General features: G+C 35.1%; 1 protein-coding gene across 2 annotated transcripts; it reads right to left on the bottom strand.

Annotated features, from left to right (window-relative positions):
• Nucleotides 1-7,778: 7,778 nt before the first annotated feature.
• Nucleotides 7,779-12,652, bottom strand: LOC131620887 (pentatricopeptide repeat-containing protein At1g73710). Of its 2 annotated transcripts, XM_058892070.1 has the most exons (3): nt 9,530-12,652; nt 8,570-8,681; nt 7,779-8,289 (listed from the first exon to the last, which is right to left on the bottom strand). In XM_058892070.1, exon 1 carries the CDS (start codon nt 12,507-12,509, stop codon nt 9,615-9,617), a length of 2,895 nt encoding a protein of 964 aa, XP_058748053.1. In that variant the 5' UTR covers nt 12,510-12,652; the 3' UTR covers nt 7,779-8,289; nt 8,570-8,681; nt 9,530-9,614. The 2 variants fall into 2 exon arrangements, with proteins under 2 accessions (XP_058748053.1, XP_058748052.1); XM_058892069.1 differs by lacking the exon at nt 8,570-8,681.
• Between the last annotated feature and the right edge of the window lie 9,066 nt (nt 12,653-21,718).

Here is a 21,718-nt window from a genome sequence, read left to right as displayed (position 1 = left end):
AAACACATGCAAATTCGTTTCAAGAACACTCCCACATAATTTACACTCGGTCCCTCCCATGCCTCTAATACTCTTTTGATGATTGGTACGGTGCCTATCATGTTCTAAAAGCCATGCAAGAGATTTAACCCGCTCCTGATCCTTCAGGTTCCAAATTTTATTTCACATGTTATCCTCTACAATAGAGTTATTTTACACCAAGTGATTATCCATGTGTTTAACCGATGCACCATGGCTACCTTTGCATGTTATGATGAATTTCTCGTTTCCATACTCCATTTTAGGCGGAAGCAAGGTTTTGATTTTCTGAAGGATAAAAATTTGGCGGTCACACCAAACGATTCCAGTCCCACTCTCATCAATACCAACATGCTAAAATAATCTAACATGTTGAAGATCCATCAGAATCTGAACATTTAAGTTTTGAATCACTTTAGTATTCAATTAAAATTTATTAACTGTTAAATGTAATATACATTTTGATGTGGATTTTTATGTTGAATTAAATTTTTAACATTATTTCCATTCATTTACTTTATATTATATTGGTCGAGAATGTCGTCCATAGCTCATATTAACGAGAACAACTTCACATTCACATATGCGACAAAGTAAGTTTATAACATTATTTCCATCTACTTACTTTATACTACAAATAACTATACATAATTTATTTTCACTCTTTTGGTTTAGGTGGTCCACTCGAGGGATGAACTCCAACCAATATCCTAAATATTGTATAATGGTTTATCAAAATCTTTTAGATCACCTTGAACCATACGATGTATTACAACAAAATTATTCATTATCTGGCAAATTTAATTTTAATATTAATCATTTACTAATCGAATAATATATTTCTCCTCTATAGTTTATTTGGAGGCCATATCTAGGTCTGGACCATGAAATTCACCCAAGAGATACTACAGTTTGGACTGCAAAAATAACGATAATCTGATTCACTATTATGGAGATGCACCATAGTGACCGTGTCAAATTGAAGTTCAGCATGCATTAGCAATTCTCAGATTCTCCGACGTGTTTGGCACAATGGCATCAACTAAGAGTTGATACCCAATGAAATTTTATCGATTGGAGAGATTTCGTTAAGGATGTGTGTCTTCAGTGGAAGTATCGTCATCAATGAATCATAAACGAAGCTGTCATGTCATACGAATTTAAACCAACTCAAAATTTATTGAATTTGTATAGATCGATTATGACAATCCAGTTTGTGTTTGACCCGAGGTACTTGATCGACCCAGGCCTACGAGCTTCGTCATCAAACGCCCAACATGATTACCAACACACCTACCCCAAACAACCAACCCAAAAAAAGTTGTCTACCCTCCTACATCAAACAACCAACCCAACAACATTACCAAACTACATACACCCAACAACAAACTGAACATGATTACCAAACCACATACACCCAAACCCGTAAACAATTCATGCCACACACTCAAACACAAAACCAATAACATGACTCATACCACCAAAAAACATATGTTGTCACCACATCTTACTATGAGTCATATGATACCACCGCATCCTATCATATCACTCAACCAACATACACCCAAACATCACACCACTAAAGCACCCAAACATCACACTGCAAAAACACTCAGCCAACACATGTCTATCAAACACCATAACAACCACTTCTTCGTTTTCAAAACGAATCAATGTCTCAATTTAACCGACCAGCCCGCCCACTCGTAACCCAACCAACACAACCAAACTATGATATGGACATCGAACTCGATTACAACATCGCGTCCCATCGTAATTGGCAGGAGATGCTAGATTTGATTGATAACATTAATATCTTAGGGAGCTCGCTCCAAACACCTCAATGAATCCTGGGAGGCACCTAGCAGAATCATGGGAGGCCTAAACGGCGAAGGACACTGCCGAGGTGTGAAACGGTGGTCATTATGATCACGTGTGTCGTTAAAGTTTGTTTATACAATTTTCCCACATGTAATTCTATTTAAATTAAATAATAGTAGTATTTAATATTTTTATTTCTCCATCTTTTATTTTTAATTAACTGTTACTTTATTTTATTTTTTCAACCCAACACACATAAACGCTAGAGAATGTGGCGTCTTCTCTTTGACCTATAGTGCATGCGCCAGTTTTATCATTGCATTGGTACTGCATGAGCCAGGGGTTGTGTCACCTCCGTGCTATTTTAAGTGCATGCACTATTAGCAGTGACGCCTCCTCTTATCTATAACTTTTTATTTAAAATATTAATATTTTAATTGAAATATAAAAAAGATTATTGTGATATTTTAATTAAAAAATTTGGTTATTATAAAAAAATCAGAGTCCTTATCAATCACAAATACTTAAATTATAAATATCTTATTCAAACATAAAAAGCAAAGAGAATACGATGCTAACTTTTTGAGAATTAATATATCGTTAAGTACGTTAAAAAATTACTTGATCTAATATTCCTTCTATTCCTTTTTAAATGTCATTTTAGTATAAATCTCTTCAATCAAGATAGCGGATTATTAGAGTTATTTTTTTCTATTATACCCTCATTTATTTTCTCTTTCTAAATAAATTCAATCATAAACTCTCTCCTTTTCCAATTATTAATTGAGAAAATAATTAATTTTATGGAAAATGTGAAGCATAGTTATTGATAAAGTAAGGGTATAATTGACAAATTATAATATTAAACTATAAAAACGACACTTAAATGAAAATAAAAAGATTCTTCTAAAACGACACTTAAAAAGGAATAAAGAGATTATTGAATTAAAATGTATGTAAATTAAATTTTAGTTAACCGACAATATTATTACATTTGACGTCATGTTTGAACTATATATATAATATTGTTTTTTACTTGACATAATAGAAAAGTTACTTGAACTATAATAGAAAAGTTACTTGACATAATATTAAATTAAAATTAATGCTGTTTTTTACAATTTTTCTAATAAAGTAACTTGTATTAATTCAAAAATATAGCAACATGAACAAGGCAATCGCTAGGATCCAGCCCTTACAAAAGACTAGAAGACAAAACAAATGAAACCAAAGTTAAGCCAGCATAAGCTCAGCTATATGTTTTATAAGTTTTCCGCTAGACCAACCCTTATAAACTATCATATTAATAATATTGTCAACTATATTTATTTTATCAACAGTATTACCATAGCTTATATCGTTACCGTATTTCCAGACTCCATATAAAGTTTCGGCAGCAGCCAGTTTCAAAATTGTAGGTCTCCATCCCTTACCTTTGGTGGAGGAGATTATCCAATCTAATTCTTTATCCCACTCTAGGTGAACCCTTTTAATATGGATCCATTCAAGGATTGTAACCCATATTTTTTTAAGATTAGAGCATTCTTAAAATAAATGATTCATAGTTTCATCGGCAGAACAAAAACAACAGTAACTATCATTAAGCATACCAAACTTTTTCAGACGATGTTTGGTGGCTAGTCTCCCATGGTAGGCAAGCCAAAAAGTAATCAAGGCTTTAAGCCTTGCTGAATTGCCCCGAAATAGATTACGCCAATGCACCTTAGTGGTTTTCGTATAAAGACTATTCTACACCTCTTTCGTACAAATCGGTTCTTACCTTGCATATTCTCCCACACAGGTTGGATCTCCACAATGCTATCTCGATGCTTCAAGACACTTTTCATAATCCATGAATTATGATTCTTTATACAAACTATCATTAGAGGTGCCTTTCTCAAGTAGTAGGTATTAACCCATTTAACCCACATACTGTCTGCCTTACCACTAAGGTTCCAAAGCAGCTTCAACATAGTTACCTTGTTTCAAACTTTAAGATCAATGATGTTCAATCCCCCATAATCCTGCGGCCTACAAACCATGTCCCACGCCATATGACTTTTCCTACTAATATCACCTCTAACAACCCGATTTTTATTTCCATATTTATTTAGGTGTTTATTTTATTAATTATTATTTGTGTGATAATTAATTATTTGTTATGTTTGGTGATTAATTAAATATGTGTGTTATTTAATTAATTAAGTGAGTATGTGAATACTAGTATATGTTTAGTAGTGGCCTAGTTAATTAGAATATAGAATTAGGTGGGTTAAGCCCAATTTGTTAAAATGAGTTAGTAAGGAAAATTAGGTTTTTAGAAGCATAACTATTTTGGGGAAACTAGAAAGCAAAGAGGCAAAAGAGAATAGAAGAGAAGAGAAATATGAGAGTAGATTCTTGAAGAAGAAGGACTAGAGATTCAAAGTAAGGGTGTGAATCCAAGTGATTATAAGTAGATAGATATAAATGATGAATGAGTTAGAAAATGCATGATTTTAGGATTGGGAGATTTCTATATCATGAGTTTGTTGTGGAATTGATGCGTTAATCCATGAATTATGTGAAATCTAACTTGTTATAATGATCCTATGCATGATTCTATGAATGGGTTTGAAGATAACATATGACTTGATGTATGTATGTTGATTTTGTGAAACCCTAACTTTGGAGATTATGATAGAATCCATGAATTTGATTTGAGAGTTATGTTTTGATGTTTATCATTATTTATATGTATTGTATATGTGATATAAGCATGAAATTCGTGATAAAATCTGAGCTGGAACTGATTTTGGGTGGAAAATAGGGGGAAATGGTTTGATGTCATCGTAGAATAATTTCTGCAGAATTCACGGAGGGCACGTCACACAGTGTAGAGCGCTGTTGAAACTGCGCAAACCCTTTTGGCAGAAGGTAGCACGCGTCACGTGGGTCTGAGGGCGCTTGGCGCCGGACTTTCTAACTTAGCGCATGTAGCGGGGTATGGGCGCGTAGCGCGGCCTGCTTTGTAATTTTGTGAATTTTGATTCTTTGTTTTGGGATCCTGTATGCTTATGATTTAAGATGGATTTCCATGTATTTTGATAATTTATTCAATTGTGTTTGGATAGGTTTCAGATCGAATTTACACATGTTTACAATACTTGAAATATGTATGTATTATGATGTGAATTGATGAATAATGATGCAATACATGTTATGCTATGCTTGAATACATGTGATTAAATTGTTGTGTGCTAATTGATGTGTTGTTTGAGATTGAAGTCATGTTGTGTAATGTTATGCAATGTTTGGAAAAGATGTGATTATGTAGTTTAAGAGGTTGAGAATCGTCTTATTTGCATAAGTCTTGTTGTTGCACACTTACACTAGCATGAGTCTTTGAAAGAGGCAATGTCGGGTAATCTCACGAAGATTATTTGCTTGTCCCAAACTTAACGCCGACTGGGGTTTGAAAACTTAACGCCGATATGGAGCTTTAGAGGTGGTTATCTAGTCCAAGAGATGGACAATCAGCTTGCCGAAAATGATAACAGAGGGATCCACATGCATATCGCATAGAGTCACACTTAAGTCTCATGTGTCGGTGTGAATTGTTGTTGTGTGATTATGTGATATGATTATGTGGAATGATTTTGGTGGATATGCATATATGTGGATGTTGTGATTGGTATTGTTTACTTGAATTGTGTTTCATAATTGTATACAATTAAGGATTGTGGTAAATGAATATGATTACTTGTTTTGTGGAGCTATGTCGTATGAGGTAAACTTGTGCATCTTGATGTATTATGTATGATACATGTTTATGTGAACAGTGATGAATTATTGGAATGTATTCTTGTTGTGTTTTACATTTCCTATTATTCTGTTTGTTTATATTGATTTAAATTCTCACCCTTCTGTTGGAATGATGTTCATTTGCGACATCGCTCAGATTCCGAAGAGTAGTGGTGTTTCGGAGGAGGCTTAACTTGGAGTTTTAGAGCTCCTTAGTGTGTCGTGACTATGTAGTCACATGTGATCTGGTCAAATGTAACACTTGGGGTTTTGGGTTTTATTGTTTTATTTGAATTGAAGTTATGAGATAATGTTGACTCTTATGTATTTAATCTTTGGATATGTTATATTTGGATGTGAGGCATTTGAGCCAAGATAATTGAGACATGGTGGATGATGTATGGGAATCATCCAAATTTTACCAATCGTATTTGATGAGATGTTTATCCGTTGTGGTTTTGCATGTTAGTTTGAATTTTAATCCCTTGTTACTTGTATGTGACCATTGCATGTTAAATTGTTTTGCCTTGTTGTTGTTTTGAAAATGTGTGTGACACCCTCATGAGATACATGCTTATTTACTTTGATTGTGCGAATGTATGCCTTATTTACTTTGATTGTGCGAATGTATGCCTTATTTGAGTAGTATAAGGCACCCCCTGTCCAAATAAAAGATCTGCAGACAACCTCAATTTTGAGGATGACATGCTTTGGGATAGCGAAGCATTGCATCCAATAATTCGCAATGGCAAACGTCACACTCCTAATAAGCTGGACACGACCTACATAACTCTAAAAATTAGTACTCCAGTGTTTGATTCTCCCAACAATCTTATCCACAAGAGTCATATAGTGATGGATAGACAATTTTTTACAAGTGAGGGGAACCCTCAAATAATGAAACGGGAGAGGACCTTGTGTAAATCTAGTCAGACCGAGAATATCTCGCTTAGTATCAACATCAACTCCAAAATTAATCTTACATTTTTCAAGATTAGCAATAAGCCTAGTGGACATGGAGAACGTCTTGAAAGCATTCATCATAAGCTCTACAGATACATAATCTCCTCTAAAAAAAAAGCAGAAGATCATCTGTCAAGGCCAGATTAGTAATACTAAAATTTTCACATTTGGCATGGTGGTCAAAATTAGGATTCTTATGTATATTATCCAAGATACTATTCAAATACTCCATGGCTATCATAAAGAGGTAGGGGACATGGGATCTCCCTGGCGAATCCCACGTTTAGCCTGCAACAAATTAGAGTGACAACCATTGATATTGAACCTGAAAGAAACAGTGGACACATCTAGCACAATCCATCTGATAAATTGTTGAGGCATACCCACCTCTTTTAAAATACATTCCAGAGCATCCCAATGTACCATATCGTACGCCTTCTTAAGGTCTATTTGAATCATACAACGAGGGGTTCCATCCTTTCTAGAGTAACCTTTAATCAACTCAAAAACTAACAAAATATGATTATGAATTTGTTGCCCGGGGACGAACACAACTTTACTCTAACTAATGATACCTCCCGTAACCTTTCCCATCCTAGCAGTGATAATTTTAAAGATAATTTTGTACACAGTGGTACACCTTGCAATAGGTCTATATACAAAACTAGTAGAAGACTCGTGCGTTCACACGAATGCCTTCATTTATATCTTAGATCATTTAATAAGCTTTGATCACTTCAAAAAATAAGTATTATAGTGACAGTGACTCATGCATCCGCACATATTAATTCATTTATGTCAGATCATTTGATAAAGGGTGATCACTTCAAAAAAAATAGTATTCTGGTGATGGTAACTTGTGCATCACCACAAATAAATTTATTCATATCTTATGATTATTTGATAAGGCTTGATCACTTCAAAAAAACTTAGGATTATGATGTTAGTGACCCGTGAAATTAAAAGTTTAATTATTTTTAATAAAGTATTGCAATCAATTATTTATTTATTTACTACTAATATTATTATAATTATAATTATAGTATAAATAGTTATCATATAAAATACAATTAAATACAAATCTAAATTTGAAATGAATATTTAATTATAAATAAATAATTATTATATAGAATCAATTGCATTAACCAAATAAAATTGAGACCAAAAATATAATTAAACAAAAATAATTGGTCAATTGGTCAATGCCTTGATAATTAAACAAATTAAACAAAAGATTGAACAAAAACATGCAATTGATTTTCTTTCACCAATCCTCTTTTCATAAGACAACATATATTGAATTGTCTCAACTTCCATGAAACTATATCCCTCAATGCTTTGAATTGTCTCAACTTCCATGAAACTATATCCCACAATGCTTCCGAAACTATCACGCTCAACACCATTTTACAAACTTTCGCAATGCTGTCGAAACTATCCTGCTCAACACCCGAAACAGAACTGCAAGCATCCGAAACTCACTAAAATATGACGCGTACGGTGATAGCTAATAGGGCGAGAAAATGACCAGAAAAAAAATACACGACCAAGATGAACCCGAGATTAACGACAACACCAAGCTGCTACCTTAACACCCACACAACAGCTTAGACAGCCTCTCAAACTCAGCAAAATAATGCAGCCTCCAGCAATAATACATAGGCAAGCAATTGGCAACAGTTATACTTTTATATATTGTAGCACCTACAAAAATGAATAGATAATATTATTATAAATATATATACATATCAAAACGGTTTAGTATGAAAAAAAGTAAATTTTGTTTTGGAAGCTGCACACGGAAATTGGAAGCTGCACACGGAAAAAAATATTTTCTACCAAGATAATATAAACCAAATTACAAATCAAAACTGGGATTAATCAAATATTTATTGAATTGTCATGAAATTCTCAATTCAATCAAAAAGACTAATTTGTGTATGATCAAATGGTATTAAATCAACATTAGGTAAGGCTTAGTTACCTTCACAATCAAATAAGCAACGAAATTTGATTGTTGATCTCCAAATATACTTGAGAGTAAAGTTGTGAGACAAGAAAAGAATATTTTACATTTAAATATGGAAATTGAATTCCTACATTAAAAGAAATAAGCATTCAGAGTGGTAATAACTGGTTCGATAAAATACAGATTTTAATTTTAATTTTCTAATTTGCTCGGAGAATTTCTTAACATTTAAAGATGATAGCTTCAAACTACACAGACTCATGGATGGAAATAAAATTTGTGATCTATATCTAATTTGCAAACCACCTCAAAGGTAATGAAATTGGGCAAATTCTACAATGGACCACTTTAATAGATGATTAACATGAATTGATATTTAAAATTGTTTCAAACTTTAACTAAAACTTCATCTTTTAGAAATAGATGCTCACAGTCTTCATCATCTTCTCCCCAATCTAATTATTTCTATAAATAGCATTTTACAGTTTCGAGTAACTTCCATTTATGCTTTAGATATCTAGTTGAACAGTTCTATAATCCAAAAGAATTGCTTACACTTATTCAAGTTACTTATTCAGTCAGTCATATAAGTTAAACAAACAAGGACAAGTAATTTGATTGAGATAATGAAATGTCTTTTATTTATCAAGTTGCTATAGTCAGTAACAGAGAACCCTGGTTTAGATTAGTAATTTGGTACTCGGAAGAGCATCTCGCAATACATCGGCGCGTGAAAGAAAACAGTCAATACCTAACAATGGAAAGGGAGAAAATACAAGATGCTATTGAATATTGAGTTCTTTACTTCTGTTGTGCATGAAAACAACAAGTCATGCCATAACAAATTTTAGAAAAACTTTTGTGCATCAACTTCCTTATATTTCTAACAAATCAAACCCTTTATATGAATAGATGACTACTACAATATATACAGTTTTGATGTATGAAGAAACCCGAACTCGAGATTTTACAAACCTGGAGAATCTCAATCAGATTTAGAGTCATATTCAGCTTCACTTCCAATGTCATATTCAGAATACTCACTTTCAGCTTCAGAATATTAACTTTCAGCTTCAGAGTATTCGTCCGAGTCAAACATGAATCTCATATCACCATCCCTATTGCAGAGTTTATAGGCAGCTTTAATAGCCCTGAACAACGACTTACTCCGTTCAACCTCTCCGTATTCTAATAGGCTATGTATCTTTTTCACACCTTCAACCATGCGAGCTTTTCCATAACAACCTACCAGAAAAATCTGAGTAACGATGTCTGGTTCCACGTGCTTATCCCGCATTTTCATGTGTATATTCAAGGCCTTCGCAACATCTCCAGCTGAAGCATATACATAGATTGCCACATTATAGGCAGCAGCAGATTCAAGATTTTCAAGCTCAGATTCTATGAATGTTTGAACAGATTCAAGTGCCAAAGCATGCATACCAAGTAAAGAGTACAAAGATGCGTAGGTTGCTTGTAAAGCGTAAGGTTCCCCCTCCTCGAAACATGACTCTAACTGTTCCACTGCTTCAATAGGAAACCATCCCTTCTTTAGTATAGAGAATAACACAAACAAAGTTTCATTATTTGGCAAAACCTTCTTAGATACCATCTCGTGTAGTAATTTGCCACACTCGTGAAATTGCCTATTAACCGCGTAACAGACCATTACCTTGTTATATGAATTACAATCTCTCATTAAACCTGACATTTTCATCTCTTCTGCTATCTCGATTGCCTCCTCAAACAGGCCGATGTCTCTATAAAGATACATTATTATTTCGTATGAAGTACTATTAGCCCGACCCGCCTTTTTCAAATTTTCAAAAGTACGTCTGGCTTCGGATACCAAGCCGAGTTCGGCAAAGGTAGTAATCATACTATTACATGCAACTATATCAAGACCATGTTCCACCTTCTGCATCTGCTCGTAGATGGACTTCACTCCTTCCAAGTCACCAGCCTTACTGTAGGCCTTTAGTAGGGTTGATAACACAATTAAATTTACCGATAATCCTGACTCTTTCATCAAGTCGAAGTAATGAAGCGCCTCATCAAGACTACCATGTTCTGCAAATCCGTTTATTAGAGATCCAAACACAACCTCATTAGGTTTTACACCAGTTTTCAACATTTCCTCGAACACGTCGACTGCATCGGAAAGCTGACCAAGACGGCTATAGCTTCCAATAACAGCAGAAAAAGTTTGACAGTTTGGCTTAAACCCCATTTCCTGCATTTCAACAATAAGATCCCTTGCCTGGTCCACTAAATCAGCACCAGATAACATTTGAATAATAGAACGGTATGTACTATCAATAGGGAAAATTCCTTGATTTTTCATTTCTTCGAAGAAAAAAACAGCCTTGTCATAAAGTTTTGCTTTGCCGTATGCTTTGATCATGACATTAAACTCTAGTATATCCCTCGCTTGTCGTACCATGTGCCTTGGCCTATAAAACATAGCCTCTGCTTCAGCCCAAAACCCGTTCTCGCCAAAAGCATCAATAATTGCAGCACATATAGCCGATGACGGTTCCCTATTCATTTGAAACTTCTGAAGCAAGTCATTTGCTTTATCAAGATCTCCTTCATTAATATACATCTTGACGATACCGGGAAGAGAACACTCGTCAACAGATACAGAAGATTTCTCCATATCATCAATCACACTTTCCACAGCCTGAACCATATTCTCTGCGCATAACACACCAAGAAGAGCTCTGTAGGTGTCGTCACCCGGGAAGAGCCCAGCCTCTCTAATCCTTCTATAATAAGAAAGAGCAGCATCCATATTCCCCGCATTAGCATACAGAGACAACAAAATGTTGTAAGTTGTCGTATTAGGGGATACACCCTTCTCTTCCATTTTAACAAGCAACGATTCAGCTTCAACCAAATTGCCATGACTTCCAGTAATAAATATCATACTATTAAAAGTGCAAGTATCCAGAGCCACTCCAGATTTCATCATATCAGCAAAGACATCGGCAGCGTCTTTTAGCCGTCCGGCCTTGCCATACAAATCTATAAGGGTATTGTAAGTGGTAGAGAGCCGAGGTTTAGGGGGAGCAATCTCCGTATCCAACGACAGCGTAGAATTAGAATCCCGAATTCCCCCACCTGTCTTAAAAAGCTCAGTTGAAAGAAACTGCTTGAAACTAAGAGGCACTGATGATCTCGAACCATTGGCATTCAAAGTCGAAGAATCAAAATGAAGATCATCCAAGTCAACCTTCCCACCACGCCAATTCTTGTAAAACCTATCAGCCCTATCGAACTCACCAACATCCTTCAAAACCTTAACAACAGTACTCATGGTAACCTCATCAGGAAAAAGGCCTCTCATTCTCATATGCTTAATCCACAAAAGAGCCTCTTTGGCAAGACCAGCTTTGCCATAACAATCAACAAGCATGCTGTAAGTATTATTCGTAGGCAAAACATTGTTATTGGCCATCTGTATCCAACAAAGCCTCAATTGGTCCCATTGTTGAGCTCTACCAAGAGCCCTGAGCACAACATTATAATGAATTACATTATGAACATAACTATTCTGAGATTGAAACCACTTAAATACCCTAACAACACGTTCCCAATTTCTCTGTTTTTGAAGAATAATAGTGATGTCCTTTGGACTAATTGGACTAAGATTATCATCAAAGGAATCAAGGGTATCTTCAACATCACTAGACAATTCCAAAGTCTTCAAAACAGAAGTTAAAACACTACCATAACTTTGTTTTTTCTTCCTCTTGTTTGTAAAGGAAGAAACTTTTGTTGGTAAAGGTGGAGTCTTTGAACGGAAACAAGTAATAGGCGGACAAACCCATCTTGTATTTAGCGGTGGAAAGTGACCCAAGAGAGGTTTAGTGAAAGTGTTGGTAACAAACTTTGAAGAAGAAGAGGAAGAAAGAGAAGAAGAACTTACCGGGAATTTTTCTGCACATGACATGTTTGATTGTTTGTTGAAGTGAAATTGCGGTATTATTGAGAAATGAAGCCCTAGGGAAGAATAGAGGTGAAACAGTATGAAGAAGAAGGGTTTAAGAGAAACATGCGGGGAATGAGTGGTGGCTCCAATTTTAGTGCTAATTACGGATTAGATATTTCTAATGTCAACGATATTTCATTTAAGTCCCTCGCCTATTTTAGCTCTAATTACAAGTATAACTTCCATAGGTTTTTATACTTGTAATAATAATAGAGATTAAAGATAATAATAACAACAATAATAATTAAAATAATTATAATAATAATAATAATAATAATAGTAATTATAATAACAATAATAATAATAATAGTAATTATAATATTATAATAACAATAATAATAATAATTATTATTATTATTATTATTATTATTATTATTATTATTTTAATGAAAATTTATATATATAGGGCATTCTCATATGATATTAATGGAGGAGAGAGAGAAAAATATTCACACATAATCTCCACCAGTTATTTTAAAATTCAATGGTTCAGATTCATTTTCACATTCTCATATAAAAAATGCATTCTCATATATATATATATATATATATATATATATATATATATATATATATATATATATATAAAGTCAAGACACATCAATAATAATACACAAACACAAAGCACAAAAAGTGTCAAGAAATATAAATTAGGATACAAAACTAAAAGCGAGCAAGCACAAAATAAGGAGATCAGGCAAAAGCAATCCCACAACTACTGAAGAACCACCTCGGTACTCACAGGCTGGAATTTGAACCAACAAGATCCACCGTCTTAGGGCAACAAGGATCTCACTTAGGGATTAAGCTTTTTGACCGCCTCTTAAGGCGACAAAGATCCCACTTAGGGATCGAACATTTTGGTCGCCACATTGGGTGATCTTCTTTTAAGCTTTTAGGTTTCTTGCAAAAAAGGGAATAACCAACAAACACATTCTTTGAAATAATAAAATGAGGGGCCTCATTAAAAATTCTCACCACACGTAAAACACAGAGGGAAAAGAGTGCACCTCATAAAATAACATGTCCTTACAAACCGTAGAGATGTAATACTCGCCTATAAAAATTAATGGGAAAATAACTAAATTGTGATAAAGAAAACAAATAAACGACAGTAAGGAAAGTGGTGTGAGAGAGGATTCCTTTAGGGTTTAAATCTTCGATCTCCTTGCTGGTTAGATTTTGGAGTCTCCTCACCTTTGCATGTTGATCCTGGCGGTTTATTCTTGAGCCCATTTTCCTATCTTTTACGCCTAGAGTGCGAACCCTTTTTTAGTTTAAGGCTCTATACATACATTTTTTGGCGATCTTCTGATCTCCTTGGATCAGGGGCGGAGCCAAGGCCCAGCTAGCCCGGGCAAGCGCCCGGGCTCAACCCCTATTTTCTTTGTACTCCCCCAATTTAATAGTTGATTTTTAGACAAAATCAGGGGTAAAATTAGGGGCAAAATTAATAAAAATAGAGTGTGAAAATTAAAATAGATGAATAATCAATGGGGTAAAGTTTTTGCCCAGGCTGTCAAAAATTTCTGGCTCCGCCACTGCCTTGGATAACTCACATTCGTCCATTAGAGAATGAGTACTTCATGCATGGTTACAAAGCCGACAAGATGGTGCCTAACTAGTTAAAAGTTGATCACCCTACAAGCATATAGTAAGAAGAGGAGGCATTAATAACCAAATATCTAACATTTAATTCTTTGGCCCGTCCCTACTCTCTGAAAGTGGTTTTCAGATTGTTGTATCATTTCACTTGCACCTGCTCCATAGAGAATTCAACCAGCGATCCCTTAAAGGGTTTTAGGCCCTCTTGGTCGAGGTGCAGTGTAACGCCCGTTTATTTTATTTAATTATTTAATTAATTGATTGTGAATTATTTTGTGAAATTGTGATTAATTGTATATTTGTGTTGTTGGAGGGGTGTATGCCTAAATGTGTAGAAACATGAAGGTGTGGCTAAATATTGGTATTTATGTTATTTTAGTATATAGTTGGATAATAATAATAATAATAGAATAGATGATTAATTAGTTAATTGGGCCTATTATAGTGTTAGCATTATAATTAGTGGGGATGGGTGTTGTTGAGCCCATTAGAGTGATGAAAGTCAGTAAGAAATTAATAAAATAAGAGAGAAAAGAGAATTGGGAAAATAGAGAAGATAGAGAATTTTGGAGAGAACGTGAAAGAGGAGAAGAGGCACAAAGAGGCTAGGGCAAGGATCCCATTGAAAGAGTATAGCACCTTCAATCTAAGGTAATGGTGGGGTTCTAACTCTATAAAGTTGGGTATGAGGATTTGTATGTAAGAATTGGGTTTTGGGTTTATGTTGATAACTTAGGTTTTGAAGAGGAATTTTATGCAATTGAGGAAGTTGATGCATGATTGATGATGATTCTTATTGCTATGTGTTGTATGTGGATTGTATGAATTATATTGCATGATGATTAGTGTTGTTGTTGCGTTTCGTGAAATTTCGTGTTTTGACCGTAAAATTGGTGTCGAAAGTGACGTCGTAGAATCGTGTTTTTAAGGTCCCAATAGATGTTATATGATTAGAGGAGCATGAATATATGATTCTTTCGTAAAATCGGACTGTCTAAGATGGAGTTTTGAGGGATTTAAGGATTGTGGCAGTAGCGAACTATTGCAGAATTTTTCTGCATAATCGCAGGTTCTCTTAGCAAACTGAGAGTCTCGCTTAGCGAGGTCTGGTATAAGAAGTTTTATTTTTGCAAAACTGAATTGGGTCTTGGACAATAGTGATTTATCAAGAATTTTAGTGGATTTATCAAGAATTTTAGTGAATTTTCCAGAATTTACTAGAGTCGTTTGAATGGTTTTTGAAACAATTTTTGATGAAAGCTGATTACTTAATTTCCTATGTTTTTGTTTTGGAATGGATGATTGCTTGAGAAAGACATTCTAATCTTGTTGCTAATTGTGGTTTGTGATTGTATGATGTGGTTTCGCGATGGCGAAGAAGTAATGGCCTATGTTGGTGTTTGTTGAAGGATTATGCCTTGTGGTTGCATAATTGTTATTGATGTCGTTGTTGCATGCTGTGTCACATACATTGCATTCATGATCAGGGCTTATGCTCTGTAAGATGGTCTGGATTGGCAAGTTAATTGTGGTTTGTGATTGTATGATGTGGTTTCGCGATGACGAAGAAGTGATGGCCTATGTTGGTGTTTGTTGAAGGATTATGCCTTGTGGTTGCATAATTGTTATTGGTGTCGTTGTTGCATGCTGTGTCACATACATTGCATTCATGATCAGGGCTTATGCTCTATAAGATGGTCTGGATTGGCAAGTTAAGATGAATGTGTTATGCCTTGTTGTTGCTTCTATTTATTGGTAATTGAGATGGGGGCTTATGCCTTGTTAATACCACATGCATTCACATAGTTGTTGGTCTCATTGCATTTTACATAGTGATGAATGATGACGAGCTGTTTGATGACGAATCTTTGTATAACTAATGATGTCATGATGAGCTGTTGTTGTTGAAATACTTGTATACTACTTGTTGATTAATGATATTGATGCTTTGTGAAGTGGTGAATTGTGTATGACTTTATTCTTCATATAATTGTTATCATACGCTTCTTTATATTATTATGATATCTCACCCCTTTTATTTGAATGTTACCTCTATGTTGGTAACGTGCAGGTGAGCAGTAGTGAAGGATGTTTCTTTCTGTTAGTTCGAGTTAGTGTCGTTGCTTTGATACGTAACACTAGAGAGGGGTGAAGGAAAATTGCATCACAATACGCAGCAGAAATTAAAATTTTCCTTGAGTGATCCTTACAAATGGTCATGATCTGTGATAAAAACAATTACCTCATGCGGCGATTAAAACCTTTGATGCCAAATCAAATGAGCGATCACGAGCGTTGATGAAGAACAACGCCTCTACTCAGTCCACAGGAACAAATCCCTTCAGTCTCAGTGCTAGCTGATCCGAATGAAGGCTTTGAGTGAGAGAGAAGAAAATACGTATATGGTTTCTCATACCAAATTTTCATCGAGACTGGATGCTTCTGCCCAAGGGTTCTATTTATAAAACCACTTGTGTGGGCTACAATATCTATCAATATGTCACTGCTACCCAAGTCACGAAAATGTCATGTGATATGACAAAACCTTTCCGTGATAATGCTTGTGTGTACAATTACCCTTTTTCCCTTATGTCTATATTGAACACAAGGCATAGACCGTGTCACCCTTGTCTAGTTCAATATTGGGCCCTTAGACATTTATCCATTATGCATGATGGGAAAATTCCATCTAGGTCACTCATGTCCCTCAACATGCTTTGTGAAGTACCCATCAACCGTCTTTATGGTCATCCAGTTACAGACAAGCACTTGACTCTACATTTAGGATTCATAGTGGTTTCAAGTCGAAGGGTGGTATACACCATTTATCACCATGAGAATAACTCATGACACTTTGCATAATATTCTATGTAGTATTCTCATAGCGGGTCAATCTAGTATAAATATTACTCCTTATATTTATACCTATGTCAAGACTTAATAACTCCTTATCCATGATCCATGAGATGTGATCATCAGTCTATCTTCATAATAGTCTTGATGCTTTAATGTTTTACTGCTTCACAATAAAGCTCAACTATGAATACTTTACGAATAATGTCCTTATATTTAATGGGAGCTCAAGATTAAGTAGCACTTAACATTTCATTAAACAAACTAACTATTCTAGGGACTTTATTATTTTGGAAAAACAAACATAATAAAGAAATACCTTTTATTATTAATAAATAATTCGATATAAGTACCAAAAGTATTAGCCTCTAAGGCTTACACCAACAAGGGGATGAACACTATTTGTTTTTGTTGTTGGATTTTATATAATTGTGGAAGTATTTTTAAATATTGATGTTGACTATTTGTCGAACCAAGTTGCTATGTTGGCTTTTATTTGAATTATGAATAATTTGTGCTGCGTAATAAAAGATGTTTTTATAGACTATATGGTTTTGATCAGTTCATCCGACTTAAATGTGTTATGTATCTGTTGTTAATTGCGAGCAAGCGTTTGTATTATGAAGAAATGTGACATCCTGGTTTGTATTGAATGGAATTTTATTACTCGAATTTTATTAATATTCGGTGGGATAAATCAGGGTGTTACAGGGAGTCTTTCAAATGCCTCACAATATAAAATATATGTATAACTTCTTTGGTTTATGAGGACTCTTTTGACCTCTCTTTCATTGCATCCAATGGTAATTACCATGAGTTCATCATTGCAAGGGTGGATGTCATATACGTATTTCTCAGAGAAGTCGATCGTGGCTTCAGGCGCCCTGGTCTAACATCTGCCTTCAATATTGGGGACGTCTTCTATATTCAGAATTTGGCGAGCGTGCTTTCTACAGGCGGAGCTAATCTCCCCGCCTTCGGCGAATCCTTCTATAATAGTATTGATCGTGTGGCACACAACATTGTTTCCCTCGTCTTGAAATTCCTCATTTGCTTCGTTGGGCTTAGGGCTTCTTGAATCATCTTTCCCTCACAAGTTGTACTTGTCTAACCCATACAAAGAGTTGTCTTTCACATATTTATTGAGGTGTCCCTCCTGGATCATCCTCCCGATATCTTCTTGAGTTGGTAACAATCTCAATGTGATGTCCTTTGACTCTATCAAACTTGCACCATCTACCTAGTTCAGGTCCTATTACACATGCCTTCGGAGCTTAAGGCGTAAGGATGTTGTATAGATGAAGAACCTCGCGCCATATTTGTTCATGGCGAGTGTTCCAAGGCATGAAGCTCTTCGTTATGTTGTCTAATCTCTTAAAGGCAGTCTTGTCTTTGATAGAAGAGGTACAATTACTCTTCCTTTAGTGGTGTGAACATTCGGTGTTGAAAACATGCTTCTTGACATCTCACGTCTTCTTCTCGGTGTTTCACTCCTCGCCTTTTACGTAATATTTTGTTCTAGTGACCATTTCCACTAACGAAAGTGTTGGCTTATAGGTGAGAGTCTCGCTAAATTTTTCCTCCTTGAGTCCATTTTGGGAATCCCCCACAAACATTTATTGGTTTGGAGGAACGACCCTGGTGATGGCTTCATTGAACCGTGCGAGATAGCTCTTTGTTATCTCTAGTGGACCCTATCATATATTGAACAGGCTGATGGTGAACATCTTCTTGTGTTGGCTGGTATAAAATTGATACATAAGTTTCTTTGCCAACTCCTAATAGTTGGTAATGGAGGCTCGAGGTAGACCCATATACCATCGCAGGGAAGCATCCCTGAATGTACTAGAAAACAATTTCTATTTTAGAGAGTCAGGTGCTTTAGTGATGGTCATTTGTGTGTTGATGGAGGCTACATGTTCATATGGATCATTGTGCCCATAAAACTTAGCCAGAGACAAGGGGTTTTCATAATTCAGAGACAAGCACTTCCCATATCTCATCTGAGAATGGTTGGGGATCCAAAACTTCCATATCCCCCGTGGGATTAAACTCTTATTTGCTTTTCTTGATATTATGGACATTGTCCTCTAATGTCTGATTCCGACGACGTAGTTTGTCCATGACTGTGTGTATCTTCTCCAGAGCGTTGGCATCAATGATACCACTGGTATCCTCCGGCGTAGAGGATATAGCTCTCCTGAAAGGCTGAGTATAAGAGTGGAGGATAATAGTGAGTATGGTGATCGTGGTGAACAAGGCGTGGCCCATGTTAGCTTTACCGGGGGCGCCACTGTACTGATCAAAAAGTACATGTGTGCATGGTATCCCACTACTACGGAAAAAGGGATACCACAACAGTTAGAAAAAGGATACCCCAATGAATGATCAACCGTTGTGAGGTAAGAGATAGTTGTATGTATGGTTTTTTCTATAATGGGCGTGCGATCGTGATTATATGTCAAGTAACATACTATCTACAACAACAGTTACTTCAAACAACCGTTGTGGTATAATTTAAACAAATACTTTTAACAACGGTTATTCTAAACAACTGTTGTGATATATACACTGAATTTATTATAAATCATGTGGAATGCTTATTTTATATAGGCTCACTAAATATATAACCTTTCAGTCTGATCTAGAACATTATAATATGACAAAATAAGTTATATTAGAAGAACAGGTTACATGTTCAATGCATATTGTAATTTTTTAATGCAATTTGAAAAGTTATATATTCGATAAGGTGTTGGAAAAACAAGCAAACCACATAAGATGTAATAAACTCATCTTAAACAAATATTAACAACAATATTCATCAACAACAAGCCTTAAACAATGTCGAACACCTGTCCCATAATGGAATACAAAATAAAAGGAAAGGAGAATGAAGCTGAAGTGAGAGCGGAAAACACGTGTTTGCAGCGCTCACACAAGTTTGATGCGCCAACTTTAGCTTCATCCTTATTATTTTTTTTCATTCACCCACACATGTGTACCTATAAGTAGAAACAAGAAGAAACATTATCAAAAACATAAAAAAGTCAAAAACAATATATGTTGGGGTTTGAAACAAAAACAATTATAGATAGGATTTAAACATTAAATGTTAGGGTTTGTAACATAAACAATAAACAGGCACAAAAACTAAAAAATAATATATAAAAAGAGTTTGAAACATAAACGAAATCGCTGCATGAGTTTAATGAATACGAACCTGAAGGTAGCCATAGCTTTGTAGAAGAGGAAATCGCTGTATTAGTTTGGTGAAAACAAACCTGTAGGCTGTCGTTGGTGAGATGAGTGATATAAATGTCAGGGTTTTGTTTTGAGAGAAAACAATGAAATATGTTAGGATTTTGTTTTGAGAGAAACAACAATTATATACTGAGTGATAAATAACTTTGCTTATATATAATTAAATATCACCTTTCACCATGGTTGATAATGAGAACCGTGATTAAATGATTGAACTTTACACCATTGTTGACTAAAAGAACCATGGTGATAAAGTGGAAAATATTTGGAGCTGAGATTCAAACGTTGTAACTTCTGGTACATTTCACTAAATTTTTTAACTAACACCGTAGTGAAATATCTTATAGTAAATACAAAAGAAGCACACAAAATCAAGTTGTTTCCACGGTTAACATGTAGCCCATTGTAATATTGTTTTACGAAAGGGATCTTTTATGTAGTAGTGTCCCCACAAGGGTAGAGGATACTCAGGGACCTTAGTAGGTTTATAACATTTTGAGGTAGTAAGGGCTTGCCTGCGGCAACGGTAATCCCTGTATGAAGATGATAATGTGATTTTAGGGGACATGCACACGTGAAGTGAAAGACTTTGTATATCAGCGTAATGCTTAGGTATAAACGTGTAAGTTATGATGCGTCCTCTTCTCTCGTTAGGGTAGAAGTATTTATAGAGGACTTGGGCCTATGGTTTAGAAAAACCTTAGAAGTAGTAATCGTTTCCAGGGAGTCATGTTATGACTCCTTCTGATACGACTCATGGAAAATTAAGGTACTATACACGTCTTGCTTAGAGTAATACCAACAAAGTAATTCTTCCTCATGTCTTGAATGACGTCAAGTGTTATAATCTTATCACATCTCTGCATTTCGTTTACCATAATCTTTGTAACCCACTTGGACTTTGGAGTTATATTATTCAAAACCCTAGCACAAGTGTGGGTATCCATATTGGTTTTATTTGAAAAGTAAAACGACCACCTACATTAGAGCATAAAGCCAAAATACCACACTCGCCCTTGCTTTCTATTTAAATTTCACCACTCTATTATTGTATCCTTGAAATCACTTAAGGAATTAAATTTCATACCTAACTTAAACTCACAGTCCTTACTTAACAACACTTTCCTAAACTTTTCATACTTAAGAAAATTTTCATCTTCAGAGGCATTTGGGCCTGAGCTACCCAATTCACCACTCACACATTAATCTTATCCTTCTTTGAAAATCCTTGGTTTTATGAGCTTTGACGATCCTAGCGGGTGCAATCAATTTCAGCTTTTTTTTCTTCGGGGTTAATTTCTTCATTGGCGACATTGTGGCACAAACCTTAATCCTAGGTGATTTACCTTTTATTTCAACTTTGTTTATACCATCTTTGGGCCTATCAACTTCAATGACTTCAAATTCACCATTCAATGCAGTGATCACACATCCTTACTATTATCAAC

Source organism: Vicia villosa, linkage group LG7 (assembly GCF_029867415.1).
Source record: "Vicia villosa cultivar HV-30 ecotype Madison, WI linkage group LG7, Vvil1.0, whole genome shotgun sequence".
Taxonomy (NCBI): Eukaryota; Viridiplantae; Streptophyta; class Magnoliopsida; order Fabales; family Fabaceae; genus Vicia; species Vicia villosa.
The sequence above is the reverse complement of the archived record's forward strand: the minus strand, read 5'-3'. Positions and strand labels throughout refer to the sequence as shown.